Source organism: Oncorhynchus keta, chromosome 6 (genome assembly GCF_023373465.1).
Source record: "Oncorhynchus keta strain PuntledgeMale-10-30-2019 chromosome 6, Oket_V2, whole genome shotgun sequence".
In the NCBI taxonomy this organism is placed as follows: domain Eukaryota; kingdom Metazoa; phylum Chordata; class Actinopteri; order Salmoniformes; family Salmonidae; genus Oncorhynchus; species Oncorhynchus keta.
In genome coordinates this window covers 32,431,725-32,451,229 of record NC_068426.1, presented here as the reverse complement: position 1 = coordinate 32,451,229, position 19,505 = coordinate 32,431,725, and the positions used below count along the sequence as shown (strand labels likewise).

Here is a 19,505-nt window from a genome sequence, read left to right as displayed (position 1 = left end):
CTTTTACCACTCTTGCCCAGTCTGAGAACTTATGAAGGTGATCTAGTAATGATCTTTCTTCCTTTGCTTGGGTATCATGGACCAGGGATTTCAGCTCTGGATCATTGTCTGAGAACTCTTCCCCTTGACTTGTCCTTTGGGAAGTTCTTCATGCCAAAGAAAGTCTGGACCTGTGAACCAGTTGGAAGCCATGAGCTGTTCTGATGTGAGACCTCTGGAAGCATGATCCGCAGGATTCTCTTCAGAGGTCACATATCTCCATTGTTCGGGATCTGTGCTTTGCTTAATGCGTTGAATACGGTTAGCTACAAAGACGTGGAATCTTCTGGCTTCATTGTTGATGTAGCCAAGAACTACCTTCGAGTCGGTCCAGAAGTATTCCTGTAGACCTTGTATCTCTAGCTCCTTTTTGAGCATGTCACTTGTTCGAACAGCTACCACCGCTGCTGAAAGTTCCAGTCGTGGTATGGTCGTAACCTTGGAGGGGGCGACTCTCGACTTCCCCATAACTAGGGAGCAATGAACTTCTCCTGCGGTGCTGATTGTTCTGAGGTATGAGCACTCTCCATAACCTGAGGTACTAGCGTCAGAGAAGTGATGGAGCTCATAACTCTGTACCTCCTTGAAACTTGATGGCAAGTAGCTTCGTTGGATCCTTACCTCAGACAAGTTTTGTAGACCTTGGAGCCAGAATTCCCACTGGGAACGTAGGTCATCTGGAAGGGGGTCATCCCAGTCGATTTTGTCACGACACATCCGCTGCAAGATCTGCTTCCCCGCCAGGACAAAGGGTGCCACAAACCCAAGCGGATCATATACAGAGGCTACTGTAGACAACACTCCTCTTCTTGTGAGTGGGCGTTCCTTGACAACTACTCTAAACTGGAACTCGTCTGATGCGACACACCACAGTACACCAAGCGCTCTCTCCATGTGTGGTTCACCCAGAGCCATATCCAGGTCTTTGGCACCCTTGGCACGTTCTTCCTTGGGAATTGTGGCTATAACTTCCTTGCTGTTAGAGATAAACTTGTGCAACCGAAGTTTGCCGATGCTGCAAAGCTCTCTTGCTTCTTTCACCAGCTGGGCCGCTTCAGCTTCAGACGATACGCTCGTCAACCCATCATCGACATAAAAGTTCCTTTCTATGAACTGGATAGACTTCTCGCTGAAGCTTCCTCGTCCTTCGGCAGCAAGATGTTTGAGACCATAGTTGGCGCAACCAGGAGATGAAGCTGCGCCGAACAAGTGGACCTTCATACGATACACTGAGGGTTGAGACTCTAGATCTCCATTCTCCCACCAAAGGAACCGTAGATAATCTTGGTCTTCTGCTTTCACATGAAACTGGTGGAACATGCGCTCTACGTCACACATGATTGCAACTGGCCCCTTACGAAAACGACAAAGGACGCCCAGCAATGTGTTTGTCAACTCTGGACCGGTAAGGAGATGATCATTCAAGGACGTCTCTCGAAACTTAGCTGAGCAGTCAAAGACGACTCGTATCTTCCCAGGCTTTTGTGGGTGATAAACCCCATGGTGCGGGATGTACCATGCTGGATGCTTGTTAATTTCCTCTTTAGAGACCTTCTCAGCATCTCCACAAGCTATAGTCTCTTCCATGAATGCTGTGTAGTCCTTGTAGTACTGCTTGTCTCTCCTTAGCCTCCTTTCCAGGCACTTGAGTCGGTGAACTGCACATGTTTTATTGTTCGGCAGATTGGGTCTTTCTTCCTTAAACGGCAGCGGCATCTCATAATGTCCATTGTCCTTACGTCTGATGCCCTCTTTCATTTTCTTCAGGAACCGGATATCCTCTTGAGATATGAGGTCCTCTTCTGCAGCTCTCTGGTTGAAGTCAGATTCAAGCGTCTTGATAATGTCCAGTGTTGTGATTACCTCTCTTACACGTGTTCTACAAACATAGTGTACTTGATTTGTGAGGTTGGAAGAAGATTGAAGGCTTGGCATCACCTGTCTAACGATAACCCGATGACTCACTCCAATAGGGTCGCCATAGTCGATACATGGATTTCCATAGCCGACTATGCTCCAGCCAAGATCTGTTCTCTGAGCAAAAGGCTGATTTCCCTTACCAGACACAATTTCTCTTGGTAGGAGAGCCTGGGAGCAGTTGTAGCCAATTAAGAGACCGACATCACAGCTCTGTTGAGGAGCAATCTCCTCTGCAATGTGTTCAAGATGAGACCATGCTCTTGCAGTCTCTGGAGTAGGAATATGATCTCTGTTTGCAGGAATAAACTCTCTCGAGTAGGTCGTTGGCAGAGGGATTTTCTTCTCCAAGTAAAGCCCTCTAACCTGCAAACCAGACAGCTTCTGGCAGGACACAATGGTATTCCTTGAAGCCATTGTAGAGAGTTTCAGTTGGATTGGCTCCTTCCTTGTATTGAGAGCCTTTGTTGTCTCTTCAAGGATAAAAGTGGTGTCGCTCTGGGTGTCAAGAAGTGCATACACAAGAACTTCACGATCTGGCTCACTTGTGGTTGACACCCATACTGGAATGATTGTGGAGGTGTGAGTGTTGTTAATGTCCCTTACGACTCTGTTAGATATGGCCTCACTTGACGCTCTTGTCCCCTTATCTTGTGAGGTCTTCCTATCCCATAACCTTTCTTTAGTACGATCTTCGTGCAGGCAGGATGGATGCCTCCTCTGACACGTGTCGCAGGTGTTCCTGTTATCACAATCTTTTGAGTGATGCCCAGGCCTTAAACAGCCAAAGCACAATTTATTCTCTTGAACAAACTTCTGTCGCTCTGCGGTGGGCTTATCCATGAACTTCCAGCATTTGTGGAGACTGTGACCTGACTTCTCACAGAAGACACAACTAGTAACAGTATCTTTCTCATCAGAGTTAGTTGCTAATACCCTTGCTCCGGGGCTTTGAATCCTTGGCGTCTTAGGTTTTCCATCTTCGCTTGGTTTCAAAGCATGAAGGGATGTCACAGGATTGCAAGCGATCTTTGCTTCTCTCGTGAGAAACTTCACAAACTGACTGAAGCTTGGAAAGATCTCAGTTTCTTCTAAGATGTCTATGACCTTTCTATTCCATCTTGAAGTTAGCCAATCTGGAAGTTTAGCGAGGATCTTTTGGTTTTCATTACAGTCATTAAGCACCTCCAGGCCCTTATTCTGAGACATAGCAGCCTCACAGCTGCGAAGAAAGTCTACAAGGTCTCTAAGTTCAAGACTGTCCTTGGATCCTATCTTAGGCCATGCATTGAGCTTATCTCTGAAGGACTTGGCGATGAGGAATTTGTTTCCGTACCTTTCTTCAAGAATGGTCCATGCAGCATAGTAGGCTGACTCTGTTCCTAACATAAAGTAACTTTCGATGGCTTTCTTGGCAGGCCCACCAATATATTTTCTCAAGTAATATATCTTCTCAGTTGCTGGTATGTTCTTCCTGTCTATCAGAGTCTGAAAAGAGACCTTCCAGTCAGTGAACGAGAGTGGTTCTCCATTGAATGTTACTGGTTCTGGTATGGGGAGGCGGCTTTCACTGATTGATTCCGCTAGTAACCTGAACATGGTCTTGGTGCCATCTTCTTGCTGTGTGCTTGTCACAACATGTTGTGGTGAGAGACTGTGAAATGAGCCACTTCTGTGCGTGACTTCTTTCATAGATTTGCAGTTAGAGAGTAGTTCTCTCTTCTCGTCCTCTGAGTTTTCATCTTGCTCATACACTTGCATTCGCGCCTTGGCAGCATTTAGTTTCTTGAGCACTTCTAGGCGCTCTAACTCTCTACGCTTGTCTTCTAGTGTCTTCGTCTGGCAGCATTTTCTACCTCTAACTTGACTCGCAGCCTAGCTTCTTCTAAGCTGCGTTTCACAGCCTCAGCTTCTTGCTCCGCTGTCCTCTTCTTATCTTCATCTTCGAGTCGCTGAAGCTCTTCTAGTTGGCGTTCTTGCTTAACCATTACTTCTAAAGCTGCTTGGTTAGCAGCAACTTCCGCCGCAGCCTCTTGTCTCTTGACAGATGACACGCTTGAGCGTCTGGAGTTGACCTTTGAGTTGCTTTGAGACTGGGAGGAAGCACTTGAGGGCTGATAGTTGAGACTTGACTTATGTGAGAGTTCAGACATGCACAAGGAATTGCTGTCCTTCCAGTGCAACTCTATCTGGTTACTTTGACCTTCTTCCTGCCTTTTAAATGACACCTTACAGTCTTGATAATAGACATTGTAACTGCTTCACAAGTATCAACTCTGCGTCGTATATCGTTGTCGGGAATGTCGATTTGACGCAAATTTACATAGACAAGGTTTAGCTCTGTAGAGGCATGGCTAATCTTGTTTAAGAGGTCTTCTAGTAGGTCTTCAGAGCAACAGCCTGTCAGTGACAGTTTTGCCTCCTTTACCAGAGCCTTCCACTTCTCATAGCTGACCCTGAAACGATGCTCGAGCTGTCTCCACCTTTCGTCTCGCAGTTCTCTGCCCTTTTCAGTTAACCTGCGGACCCTCTCACCTTTCGTGGCTCTTGTTGTGCTATCTCATTAGCAGCCTCTGTATCATCATTCACTGGCCGAAGTGACTCCACACCAGTCTGGGCCTCTTCCTGCTGTTCTGTTTGTTCTGATGAAGGCTCGAAGTTTGCGAGGTGTTGCTGCAGCTGCTCAACTTGACCCACCCCATCTCTATCACCTTTAGTGAAACTACCTCTTTCTGACATTCTAAATCAAGTCAAATCAATTCTAGCTAAGGTTTGGATAAGTGAGTAGGTAATTTATACTCTAATTCACTGTAATTTAAAACATGTATAATGCTTGTAACAAAGGCTTGAACAAACACCTTACCAAACAAGTACACTATTAACTTACAGGTGAATATATAATTAATAGGTGTACGCTGACCCTTAATGTTTGTGACTATATATATTTTTTTTTGGTAAGTATCAAATAATATTTTTCAGTAATACACATACCAGTGATACATTAAGATAGAAAGAGCAAATGCATAATACCAGAGTCTTTATGAAATAGACAACTATCTCCAGTCCTTACGAATTGTAATCTTAAAGTCTCTTATTAGCTGTTCACAAGGCTAGGACCACCTTCAAACACCTTGACTTGTACTTGCGTGTCTGACTTTCCTGTTAGTCTTGACCTTATGTTGCCTCACGATGCTTCCTTCATGCTTCCTTCATTTTCTTCTTAGGTTGCAGGTAGGTGCAAAACTCTTATCTGGCAGATGACAGGGTCTACCAGGATTTGGGAATATTGTAGACGTTTTACAGCTGGATGTGATTCTTCTTTCTCTTGCTCGTGAAGAGCAGTGAGTTCTCACTGTAGCTCCCTTCAGTAACCACGAGCACAACCGTTCCTTGATTTTAACTGGCGGCTTTATTCTGTAGTTTTAGTCAGAATTATCACCTTCCGTGAGAACTATAAAGTAAATGAAAAATACAGTTAAGCACACTCTTTACAACCTTATCTTACGAGTGACTTATTAGCTTGGTATAACTCTGAAGTGCTTACATACATAACAGTTTAACTGGCGTTATAACAGGTTCAGATTAACACATGAATAAAGGAACAAATACCTCATTGGCTGCTTATACAGAAGGGAGGAAATCAAACTTCACACTTATTATTCCTGGCATGAATTCACACTTCATCCTAACATACACTCTTCAACCTTTATGAACTACGCCCGATGACATGAAAACTTAGCTAACGCAGCGCAGGATTGCCTTCCCTCCAAAGGTGTGTTGCTACAATAAGGATCCCCGTTACAGCAGTATTAGCTACGTAGTTCCGCTTGTATTATCATTTCCCCCGCACAGCGGACACATAAACAATTCAAACAAAAGACAACGACATAACCTGTAAGTCTAACTGTCAGTTACACGCCTTATGTTCATATTTTGCAGAGATCCACATCAATTTACAGAAATATTCATTATAATTGTTGATGAAAATACAAGTGTTATACATGTAACTTCAGATACACGTCTCCTTAACCTCATAGTCTACCAATACCGGATCCGGGTTCGTGACTACGGCTCAAGCTCATTAGCATAACGCACAATGAGAAAAAATATTCCTAAAAATATTTAACCTCCACACATTAACAAGTAAAATAGCTCAAATGAAAGATAAACACGTTGTTTATCTACCCAGCAAGTCAGATTTCTAAAATGTTTTACGGCGAAAACATAGCACATATTTATGTCAAACCACCACCACAGACATAGCTCATTTGCATAGCCAAGTAGGAAAAAATATGCAATCAACAAACACAGGATTAAAATAAAAATCATTTCACTAATGTCAGGACCCGGTTACGAACCCGGGTCTCCGGAGTGAGAAACAGTCACTTAACCAACTGAGCCACAAATAGTCGGCAGAACCCAGAAGATGAGGCAGACACAGCAGTACTTGAGACGGTGTATTTAATGAAGTAAAAAGTGAAGTTCTTCAGGAAAACATGTAACTCCACAACCTCAAAAGGAATTCCATAAGAACAAAGGTAATCCTCCAAGACAAAAAGGTAAATCCACAAGGTGGAAGGTAAAGCACAAAAAGCCTCAAAAGATACTCAAAAAACAAACAAACAATAACAAAAAAACAGAATTCCTCAAGAGAGACAACCGGGATCAACAAGAGTACACAGAGTACTAGGGCTGGGTGCTAACATACAAACACAGAGCAAAGAACTGAGTAAAACAAAGGGTTTAAATACAATCAGGGGAAACGAGGCACAGGTGCAAATAATAATGGGGATCAAGGGAAAACAAAAGGTCAAAAGGCACAATGGGGGCATCTAGTGACCAAAAACCGGAACAACCCTGGCCAAATCCTGACAACTAACCTTTTGAAATCTTCATCAGATGACAGTAATATAACATGTTACACAGTACATACGTTTTTTTTTTCAATAATCTGCAATATATATCCATAAATCTCTGTTTACAATGATGCATCGTTCAAAAAATGCTACTAAAATGTCAGGAGAAATGCCGATAGCTCCGGCAGATAACGTCAGCTAACAAGGAATACACATCATAAACTTTGACTAAATATGCATGTTTTACATATGTATAGGAAGATACACTTCTTCTAAATGCAATCGCTGTGTTACATTTATTTTTAACGTTACAGGTTGCCTTCACTAGGCTATACTAGGAGTCGGCGCTCCAAAATTAGCATTATCGCTCCTCTATCTTGGAGTCGACAGAAACCCAAATTTACCACATAAATATTCCCTTACCTTTGCTGTTCTTCCATCAAAAGACCTGGAAGGAATTATACTTACCAAACCAGCATTTAGTTTTCAAGTCTGTGTCTTTCGGTTCTCAAAATAGCCAAATTTCGGTCTAAATGTAGGCAAAATTCAAGTGGATGCGCACCAAAACGTCGAAATTACATATTATATGTCGAGTAAACTTGTCAAACTATGTTCATAATTAAGCTTTATATGTTATAAAGGAAAAATATTTTCAGTTTAGTATGGGCACGCACTTTCTCCAACAGGGGCAGTATAGAGCAAGAGTTCTAAGAGGTTAATACAACCGCTGTGTAAGATTTCAAAAAAGCTTTAAGTAAAAAGCAAACCATGCAATAATCTGGGTATGGCGCTCAGAGACCAAAAAAGCCAAAAAGATATCTGACATATTTTGCAGTCAGCAGAAGTCAGAAATAACATTATGAAAATTCACTTACCTTTGATGAACTTCAAAATGCACTCACAGGAATCCCAGTTCCACAAGAAATATTTGTTTTGTTCGATAATGTCCATAATTTATGTCCAAATTCCTCCTTGTTGCTAGCGCGTTCAGCCCAGTAATCTACCTTCATGACGCACGAGCAGACGAAAAGTCCAAAAGTTCCGTTACAGTCCGTATAAACATGTCAAACGAAGTATAGAATCAACCTTTAGGATGTTTTTAACAAAAATCTTCAATAACGTTCCAACCGGAGAATTCCTTTGTCTGTGGAATTGCGATGGAACAGAGCTCACTCTCACGTGAACGAGCGTCACGAGCTCAAGGCATTCTGGCAGAACTCAGTCCCCTCTCATTCGCCCCCACTTCACTGTAGACGCATCAAACAAAGTTCTAAAGGCTGTTGACATCTAGTGGAAGCATTAGGAAGTGCAAAATGACCAATATCCCACTGTATCTTCAATAGGGATTGAGTTGAAAAACAAACCTCAGATTTACCACTTCCTGGTTGGATTTTTCCTCTGGTTTGCCTGCCATTTGAGTTCTGTTATACTCACAGACATCATTCAAACAGTTTTAGACACGTCAGAGTGTTTTCTATCCAAATATACTAATACTATGCATATATTAGCAACTGGGACTGAGTAGCAGACAGTTTACTCTGGGCACCTCTGGGCACCTTATTCATCCAAGCTACTCAATACTGCCCCCAGCCATAAGAAGTTTTAAATTAAATACTTTCTTAGAAATTACATGTGACCCACCAAAATAAGGTTAAACTAACACTTTTCAAAGTGTTGACAAACTAACACCCCTACAGTGTTGGTTCCCTAACATCATGATGTTGCTAATTCCGACTTAAAATAAGACTTTATTAGAGTTGATGCTGTCACACCTTCGCAGTGTTGGGGGGATGTGTAAAGGGGGAGGGTGTAAAGCCTTATTTCTGTAGTCTCTGAAAGACGACAACTTGTGTTGGGCGATCTAGATCAATAAGAGAAGACGGTCCAGATCAATGAGAGAAGACTTGAAATAGACAAGATGTCAGTAAAATCTTTGGGTAAATTACATAATCTCAAACAATCTGTAGCTACAATTCTCTGCAGATTGAGGAGAAATGGCACCTCCATCGCTCTCATACCCAACGAAGCATTTAATGTCTGAGCACGAACCTGCAAAGCCAAAACCCCCTTCCTCATCTCAAAGTACTGTCAGTAAACCTTCCCCAGCCCATTTACTTTGACAGATCATTATTGTCAATAGTAGCCCTTTGCAGGGAATTTTGTAGACCTGTCTTTTTTTGATAATCTGCAGAAAAAGGAGAGGTGGTTGTGTTATTACCGTGTAGTCTTGATTTTATAATGTTCAGTGTCCCTTACTAGTTTCTGTCCCACAGTGTTATTGTGCTCCATAACTGCAATGTGTGTTTGCTCCCTCATGCTTGTTTACCCAAAATTCCCCCACTTTGTGTCATTTTTCAGCAAGGCACTATGGAATCACTCCAGATAACCTGAGTTTAAAAAAAAAAAGAATGGGTAAAAAGAGAAGAGGGGAAATAGACTAAATTGATTACATGGTCTGGAAGGTACTACCTCTAACCACCGTTAACCCCATAAAACAAACACAAACCATACAAACATTACCCAATTCATGTTTATACCATGCTTACTGTAAATTAAGCTATCTTAGCTGTCAGCTTGTAAATATTTTGGCCAACTTATCTTCATCTTGTGCAGAGTTAGGGGTTGGAAGCGCATGTTGGTGGAATCAGCTTCTGTACCACCTTCCACTAAATACACAACAATACACAATTTAAGCACCCCACTAATTGTATTGATCTCTATTAGACTCACTAGCTAAGCATACCTGACAATGGACATTTCAATATAGTCAGCTTGCTGTTACCTAACTAGAGTCACTAAATTGGCAGCAAGATTGCTAGCCAGCTGAGACTACCAACACACAAATAAAGAGTGATTTAGTTATATCGACAATTCTATTTTTAGTAACAGATTGTTTTCCAGACAAGGGTGGAATAGATGAGATACTCTTACTTAGTAACATAGCTTACGTTAGCTAACTTCGGTCAAAGATAGAATGAACAAACAAACATGTTTACTCCGCTGAAGGTCGCTACCAGTCTAGCAGTGACTGCCATGGCATAGGCAACATTGATTGACATTATGTATACCAAAGATATAGCTGATGGCTTTCAGAGTTCAATACAGGACTGTAACGTTAGCTAGCTAACTAACCCAGCTAAACTGGCAAGCTAGCCAACATTAGCTTACCTCTAATTGAGAATCTTCCGTTTTGTTGTGAAGGGATAAAATCAATGGTATCTCATCACTTCTCAGCTGTTGTCTGTTCAGCCTGAGAATTCCCCTGGTAATCTTTGGTCACTGCATCATTCTTGAGATCCACAAGCCACTGGCAGAATCGGGGTGAATCTCTGGTAGGTAGAACGGAGAAAGCTAACTAGCCAGGCACAGAACACCACATGTGCAAAATGACCAACATCAGTGAAAAAAAATATATATCTTGCCTAGAGAAGTTCTCAGACTACTGTGTGTTGGTCGTTCGAAGTAAACACCAATATTCAATTTCAATCTACTGGTGTTAACCCCACTAGAATCAACACTCAGATATAACTTTATACCTCAACACCTGGATTGTAACACTTTTGCTGTGTGAATGTTTGTATATGTGTTTGTAGGAGTGGGAGTGCATAAGTGTGTGCACATAGTACATGCAAAGGCTAGCGTGTTTTTCATTTTTGTGCCTCCGGTACTCTATTACTATGAGTATGTTTCTATTTAACCTAGACATTTTTCTTCGTCAGAAAAGTTGTTAAGGTATGATATGCAAGCAGGCAACATGCTCTGTAGTCACTGTAGTGGTTCCTCTCTGCCCTGTTATTCACATTTTCCTGCCAATCATGAGAGGGCTTTACTACAGCAGTTCGTTAATAGACAGCAGTCTGGTTCCTACTTCCTGCTCTCAACCTGCTGCCCTCTCGTTATCGCCGGCCTCTTCTGTTAGTCTCTGAGGAGAATCTCTCTGATAGCACCGCTGGGCCTCGCAAATATCAGCTGCCAAGTTTGTTCACTGGCAAGGGAAGTTCACTACTGGAGCTCGAGCTCACTTAGTAACAGTCTGCCTAATTCACTTTCAGATAGACACGCACGCATGCGCACACGCACACACACTCTATCTGTCTAGTTTATACACACAACCACTTTTAGCCTGATAAGTGATAGAGGCACACACAGACACACATTTACATTATCAGTTAAAGGCATCTTTAGACTGAGTGACTTGTCGCTGAGTGTTCAACACACACCTGCTCTGACTGAAGCACTGGGTTGTGCCATCTATGCGAGAGCAGGACTTTCATTCACAGATATTGCCTGTCTGTTCTTCCAAATCTTCTGCTCTTTTTGGGGGGATGGGGGTTCTCTCTCTCTCTCTCTCTCTCTCATAGTATTTAGATCAATGTACTGAGATGATCTGAGAGGGATTGCATTGGATTACAGCACATAGATGACAGAACAGCTATTCAAAGCCATTATCTCTCTTTCAGCCACTTTAATTGCGGGTGTCACAGCCACACACACATTAAAACTTACATACACACTATGCACATGCACACATTCACATTCACACTCATGTACACATACAGTCGCTATCTCTCACACACACGCACACACACACACACACACACACACACACACACACATAAACACACTCTCTCTCCCTCTTAAACACACATTCATACAACCTCTATGCACATCGCGGAGGAAAACATTGCAAATGATTTGTGTCTCAAATTAGTTCTCAAACAGTGTTAGAAGTGCCTTATCTCTGCAGACGCCCAGAGACGCTAATAGGAAAATCCCACAAAGCGCTTTTCCCTCCCTCCCTGCACCAAAACACAGATTAAGGCATTCATTATTAGGCTGAATTATTTTAATGACAGGATTGTCTGTAGGTGATTTCTGTCGCATTGTTGGGTGAGGATCCTGCCTGTGTGACAGCCAAGTGGTACTGGGAATGTTATGTTAGGGTAGGGAGTTGTGAGGGGTGGAAAAAGGTATGACGGGAGAGGGGGAGAGAGCAAGATGGAGAGAAGGGAGAAAGAGATGCAAAGAGAGACAGATGGAAAGGGAGCGATGAGGAGATGGTCAAAAGACGAAGTGGGAGAGAGAGTTGGAGAGAGAAAAATAGGGAGACAGGAGATGGAGAAAAGGAAGAGAGCGAGAGAGAGCGAGAGCGAGAGCGAGAGAGAGAGAGAGAGAGAGAGAGCGAGAGAGAGAGAGAGAGAGAGAGAGAGAGAGAGAGAGAGAGAGAGAGAGAGAGAGAGAGAGAACATTCTGTGGTCTGACGCAGAGATGGGTTGGAACATTGGAGGAAATCCTGTTCTCGTATGACAAGCAAACATACACAGTTTGCAAGAAGAAGAGTGATAGAGATAGTGTTGTACAGGGGTTAGCAAGCAGTCAGGGGGGATGAGTTGGTTGGGTGCTGATTTGCAGATAGTATGGTAAATGAACTGTGTTTGATAGTCGCCGAAGGATCAGGGGATCACAATTTGTTAGAGCCCAAGTTCTCTCTCTTCCTCATGCTCATCCTGTCTTTTCTCCCTCTCATTACACACACACAGGCAAAAAAATTGATCTCTTGAAAATCTCACACCCCTGATTCGCTGTGACTGACACACATGCACACACACTGTTAAAAGCCAAGCGCTGGACCTTGACTAGTGGTGGTAGTATTCTGTATGATGGCTGAGGAGGATTCAACCTGTACTATCCCCCCATCACTATTCATGAAGGAGAGAGGGATCAGTAATCCCTGTGGGTGCAGGCTCCTGCCATACCTCCACCTCTCCTCCTCTTCCTCTCCTCCATTGCTCCTCCTCCTCCCTCACTCCACTGCACTGATTTATTTTGTTTTATCAGAGATTCCCAGAGTGAGGTAGCTAGGTGTGTGTGTACACCCATGTGCATCAAATGCATTTATGCGCACGCACACACACACACACACCCACACTATCATAGAGCTACAATGTGTAACATAGTTTACATGGTGAACAGCTGGCTTGTCTTATTGGGCACCTCGGGACCTCCAGTGAATATCCAGAGAGACAGAGATGATAAAAGTGTTAGCTTTACCAGCTGATATCACTCGCACACTACTGTATCCTACAGAGCTATATTCTACACCACCCTCATGCATGGGCAAATAGCCTACAGTAAAAGACATATGGGGTGAATTCCCACCTATATACAGTGGTGGAAAATGTACTCAATTGTCGTACTTGAGTAAAAATGAAGATACCTTAATAGAAATGAACTCAAGTAAAAGTGAAAGTCACCCAGTAAAACATCACTTGAGTAAAAAGTATCAACCATTTCAAATTCCTTATACTAAGCAAACCAGAATGCACCATTTCACTTATTTTATTTTTTATTGATGGATAGCCAGGGGCACACTCCAACACTCTAATTGACAAACAAAGCATTTGTGTCCGCCAGATCAGAGACAATAGGGAAGTGTGTAAATTGGACCATTTTTCTGTCAAAATGTGACGAGTACTTTTGGGTGTCAGGGAAAATGTATGGAGTAAAAAGTACATTATTTTCTTTAGGAAGGTAGTGAAGTAAAAGTTGTCAAAATATAAATTGTAAAGTAAAGTACAGACACCCCAAATAACTTCTTAAGTAGTACTTTAAAGTATTTTTTACTTAAGTACTTACACCACTGCCTATGCAACAGCAACTTGGCTAAATTACTGATGATCAATCACACATTATTACTGGACCATTAACTTCAGTATGTCAAAGTAGCCTTTCAGAGTACGTTTGAGCATTCATGCCCTCTCTCTCTTCCTCCTCTCTCTCCAGAGTTGGAGTTAAAGTATTAACGATCTCCAAACTCTCTCCCCAGACACGTCCCAACTCTCAGGGGTAACCCTGGCCTCCGCTGCCCACCTCTCCAGCCCTGTTACATCCTCTACCCCCCCTGCTCCCTGGGTTGAGGTGTGTACGTGCCCCCCGGGGTTTGGGGGTCAGTTCTGTGAGCTCTGTGCCCCAGGCTACACCAGAGAGGTCCCTAACAGAGGACCCCTGTCACCCTGTGTGCCCTGCACCTGCCACCAGCACGGACCCTGCCACCCTGAGACAGGTAGGAGATTTTTAATCTGTGTCTCTCGTGTTTTATTGTTCTCTCATTTTCTCTCTTTCTCTCTTTACCTCTCTTTGTCTCTTCTCATATCCTCTCTCTCTCTCTTTTCTCCACCTTCGCTTTTCTTCCCTTCCCTACTCTTTTCTACTCTTCTCTCTGCACACTGAAAGCAAATGGTTCTATATAGTGCCAAATAAGGGTTCTTTGGCTTGTAAAATAAGCAGAACCCTTTTTGGTGCTATATGAAACATTTTTTCATAATGTTCTAAATGGAACCTGTTTGGTGATGTAAAGAACCCTTTCTTAAAGTTCTGTGAAGATACATAAAAAAAAGGTTCTACATAGCACCAAACAAAGGTTCCGCAATGGTAACAACCCTTTTGAGGGCTATATAGAACCCTTTTTATGATTCTTTATAAAACATTTATGGAGAATGGTTCCATTAAGAAGATTTCACAATCTCAAAGGTTCTTTGTAGAACCACACATTTTTTTATTTATTCTGTTTTAATAGCCATATTGTATTGTTAAAATGACATAGGTTCTATTATTGTGTTTATAAGTCTGGAATAGGGTAGAATATTTTCTCATTATTTTACAAATGTTCCATCCCAAGAATAAATCACTTTTCTCCTGGGTAACCCGGTATTTCCAGCCAAAAAATGGAAGTGTCATTCAAAAGTTCTATAAAGCATATAAATGTCTAGATTTAATTAGAGCTTGGATCAGCCTGATGCTACCTGAGACTGATGAGCCATATATTAAATACATTTTATAAGCCCTACATTTACGATAAGGTTCCATATAGCACCATCCTTGAGCCCAAGCCCAAAGAAGCCCAAATTATTGTGCCGTTATCCAATACATATACTGACTGTATGATATAGGCTACTGAACATTACGCACAACAGAAAAACATGAAAGCCCATAGATGTAAGCTAGCTGTATGCTCTCTTGGGTATACAAATTCAACTAGCTCCAGTAGGCTAATGTTTTTGAGTGTGAACTGTATTACTGTACTGTATTGTATTATACTGTATTATATGGACCGGAATTACGCACATTGTTCAAATGTAACATAAAGTAATATAGTAATATAGTAATATAGAGTAATAAAGTAATATAGAGAACATTTGATTCTGGTGCAGCACATGCGGCCTACAAATATACAAGTATAGGCTAGCAAATTTGATTTTAATTTTGAAATATAATAGGGCGTATTTGTATTATTGGTAGGCTGAAACTTTCATAATATTTCCCCTAATGTTATTGGCTTACCTCTTCTTTCTCTCTCTATTGTTGCTTCATTCCTTCCTCGCTTTCAACAGTTAAACGAAATATGTTTTGTTGTCCTTATCATACTTGATTAATATAGGACTAGAATTAGATGGAGAAGGCTTTCACTTCACTTCACAAAGATTGAATGGTTATGGGTCTGAATAAATAACTGCTATAGCCTACCGCCATTGTGCGTTTGCTGTTCGATTGGCTGCTGTATTAACCTGTTGATCCTACCCCCTACTTTTTCGAACATTCTGTTCAAAATCGCGCAACATTTCAGCGCCCTGCTATTCATGCCAGGAATATAGTATATGCATATGATTAGTATGTGTGGATAGAAAACACTCAGACGTTTCTAAAACTGGTTAAATCACGGCTGTGACTATAACAGAACGTGCGTTTCATCGAAAAGCGCAGGAAAATCTGATCACTGAAAACTGGAAAATATATCAATGCGCCACTTGAATGTATTGTTGAATGGAAACCACATTACCTGGAGCCGAGGTTGCAATACCTACAGCTTCCACACGATGTCAACAGTCTTGTCATTTGCCTAGGCTTTGTTTCTTGGTCAAACGAGCAAGAGACAGCCCATTTCTTCCGGTCTCCAACAGCATATTTTGGTTGAGATTTATCCGGACATTATTTCAAGACGTAGAGCTATAGAATATACATTGCCCCGTGATCAATTTGATCGATTATTAACGTTTACTAATACCTAAAGTTGCATTACAAAAGTATTTTGAAGTGTTTTGTGAAAGTTTATCGTCAACTTTTTTAATTTAAAAAAAATGACGTTGCGTTATAAAACTCTATCACACAGTCTTCATAGATCGATATCTAGGCTATATATGGACCGATTTAATCGGGAAAAAAAGACCCAATAGTGATGTTTATGGGACATCTAGGAGTGCCAACAAAGAAGATCGTCAAAGGTAATGAATGTTTTATACTTTATTTCTGCATTTTGTGTAGCGCCGACTATGCTAATTATTTTCTTTACGTCCCCTGCGGGTCTTTAGGGGTGTTGCATGCTATCAGATAATAGCTTCTCATGCTTTCGCCGAAAAGCATTTTAAAAATCTGACTTGTTGGCTGGATTCACAACAAGTGTAGCTTTAATTCAGTACCCTGCATGTGTGTTTTAATGAACGTTTGAGTTTTAACGAGTGCTATTAGCATTTAGCGTAGCGCATTTGCATTTCCAGATGTCTAGATGGGACGCCTGCGTGTCGGGTGGAGGTAAGAGGTTAAAAATTCAGCAAAAAAAAGAGCTTGCGTCCCTCTTCGAATAGTCTATTGGTATAAGAAATGCTCAAATAAAATACTGTCCAGCAAGCTATTATATTATACTTTTTTTCTTGTGACAGTGTAACCGATGTGAAATGGCTAGGTTGTAGGTAACAAACAAAAAAATACAAGGACATATACATATCTGATATTGGCAGAAAGCTTCAATTCTTGTTAATATAACTGCACTGTCCAATTTACAGTAGCTATTACAGTGCAAGAATAACATGCTATTGTTTGAGGAGAATGGACAATTACAAACTTGAAAATGTATTCATAAACCAATTAGACACATTTGGGCAGTCTTGATAGAACATTTTGAATATATGTGCAATGGTCCATTGGATCAGTCTAAAACTTCGCACATACATTGCTGCCATCTAGTGGCCAAAATCTAAATTGCGCCTGGGCTGGAATAATGCATTGTGGCCTTTCTCTTGCATTTCAAAGAGGATGGTACAAAAAACAACATTTTTCTTGGTATTATCTTTTAGCAGATCTAATGTGTTATATTCTTCTACATTAATTTCACATTTCCACGAACTTCGAAGTGTTTCCTTTCAAATGGTATCAAGAATATGCATATCCTTGCTTCAGGTCCTGAGCTACAGGCAGTTAGATTTGGGTATGTCATTTTTGGAGAAAATTGAAAAAAAGGGTTGAATCCTTAAGAGGACAACCCTTTCTTGAAGGTTCAATAAATAACCATGGAACCTGTATGGTGCTATAAAGAACCTTTTCCTCATGTTCTATAAATACCTATTAATTAAAAACATGTTCTACAGTGCCTTCAATACCCAATAACGTCAAAGTAGAACGTTTTTTTTTTATTAATAAAAAATTAAAAGCTGAAATGTCTTGAGTCAATACGTTTTAAACCCCTGTCTTATGATAAGCCTAGTGTTCAGGAGTAAAAATGTGCTTAACAAGTCATATTAGTTGCATGGACTCACTCTGTGTGGAATATTAGTGTTTAACATGATTTTTTGAATGACCACCTCATCTCTGTACCCCACACATACAATTATCTGTAAAGTCTCTCAGTCGAGAAGTGAAATTCAAACACAGATTCAACCACAAAGACGAGGAAGGTTTTCTAATGCCTCTCAAAGAATGACACCTAGCATTTCGCGTCACCCGCAATAACATCTGCTGAATATGTGTATGTGACCAATAACATTTGATTTGATTTGACCTAATGGTAGATATATAAATAAATAAAATCAGACGTTGAATATCCCTTTGAGCATGGTGGAGTTATTAATTACACATTAGGAGGTGTATCAATACACCCAGTTACTACAAAGATACAGGCGTACTTCCTAACTCAATTGCCACTCAGGAATTTCACCATGAGGTCAATGGTGACTTTACAATATTTACAGAGATTAATGGCTGTGAAAGGGCAAAACTAAGGATGGATCAACAACATTGTAGTTACTCCACAATACTAACATAACTGACAGAGTGAAAAGAAAGAATCATGTAGAGAACTAAATATTCCAAAACATGCATCCTGTTTCCCACAAGGCACTAAAGTAATACTGCAAAGAAAATTGACAAAGCAATTAGCTTTTTGTCCTGTCTCCATCATGTTATGGGTATGCTTGTAACCATTAAGTACTGGGTAGTTTTTCAGGATAAAAAATACACTAAATGGAGCTAAGCACAGGCAAAATCCTAGAGAAAAACTAGGTTCAACCTGCTTTTCACCAGACACTGGGAGATGAATTCACCTTTCAGCAGGACAATAACCTAAAACACAAGGCCAAATCTACACTGGAGTTGTTTACCAAGAAGACAGTTAATATCATTAAGAGAATATTATGTTACCATTGATGTATAAAAATGAGCGATACGGTGATGTCACCTTGTCCCCTTAATAGTGAATCCAAGTGTTTCATATCAGGAAGGGGACAAGTAACTTTATGATCAAACTTTATAAATGTAGAAGCAACAGTTGGTCACCATACTTTGATATTTTACTTTAAATATTATCCAATTTCATGAAAAACACGATTTTATCTGTTCACTCCTTAGGCATTATTATTGTGTTAATTGGGCAGGTTGAATCAAGTAAGCTACCTCTGGAACAGCTAGACGTCCCTGGGGAGAGAATTGAGAACCACTGACTTTAGTCAAGCATTCGCATACATGAGTCTTTCACAAAACTCTGTCACTGATCATATTCATAGAATATGTACTAGCATAACATAACACATTATATAAAATCTGTTATAAAATGGGTGGTTTGAGCTTTGAATGCTGATTGGCTTGAAAGTCATGGTATATCAGTCCACACCACATGTAAGACAAAACATTTAGTTTTACAGCTCTAAATACATTAGTAACCACTTCATAAAAGCAATAAGGCAGCTCTGGGCTTTATAACATTAGGCCATTAAACCAAAGTTAAGTACTGCGTCCAGACACTCCATGATGTGTTGTGCACAAGAACAGCCCTTAACGGTGATATATATATATATATATATATATATATATATATATATATATATATATATATATATATATATATATATATTCAACAACAACAACATAAATCCTATAACCCCCAGCCACAATCAGTGGTGGAAAAAGTACTACATTTACATTTACATTTAAGACATTTAGCAGACGCTCTTATCCAGAGCGACTAAATTGTCATATTTGAGTAAAAGTATAAATCATTTTGAATTCCTTATATTAAAACAGATGGCACAATTTTTTTTTTTTTTTTTTAAACTAGATTGACGGATAGCCAGGGTCACACTCCAACACACATCATTTACAAACAAAGCCTTTGTGTTTAGTGAGTCTGGCAGATCTGATGCAGTAGGGATGACCAGGGATGTTCTCTTGATAAGTGTGTGAATTGGACTGTTCCTGTCAAAATGTAACGAGTACTTTTGTCAGGGAAAATGTATGGAGTAGAAAATAGATTATTTTATTTCGGAATGTAGTGAAGTAAAAGTAAAAGTCGGCAAAAATATAAAAAATAAACTAATGTACAGATATCACCAAAAATCTACTTAAGGAGTACTTTAAAGTATTTTTTACTGA

At 40.7% G+C, this 19,505-nt stretch overlaps 1 protein-coding gene across 1 annotated transcript in view; it reads left to right on the top strand.

Annotated features, from left to right (window-relative positions):
- Positions 1-19,505, top strand: part of LOC118385566 (laminin subunit gamma-3) — a 244,519-nt gene that overhangs the window by 140,636 nt on the left and 84,378 nt on the right. Inside the window, exon 12 of the mRNA XM_052521317.1 lies at positions 13,639-13,875. Within this exon, the coding sequence (XP_052377277.1) occupies positions 13,639-13,875 (237 nt within the window). The remainder of the gene's footprint in view (positions 1-13,638; positions 13,876-19,505) is intronic.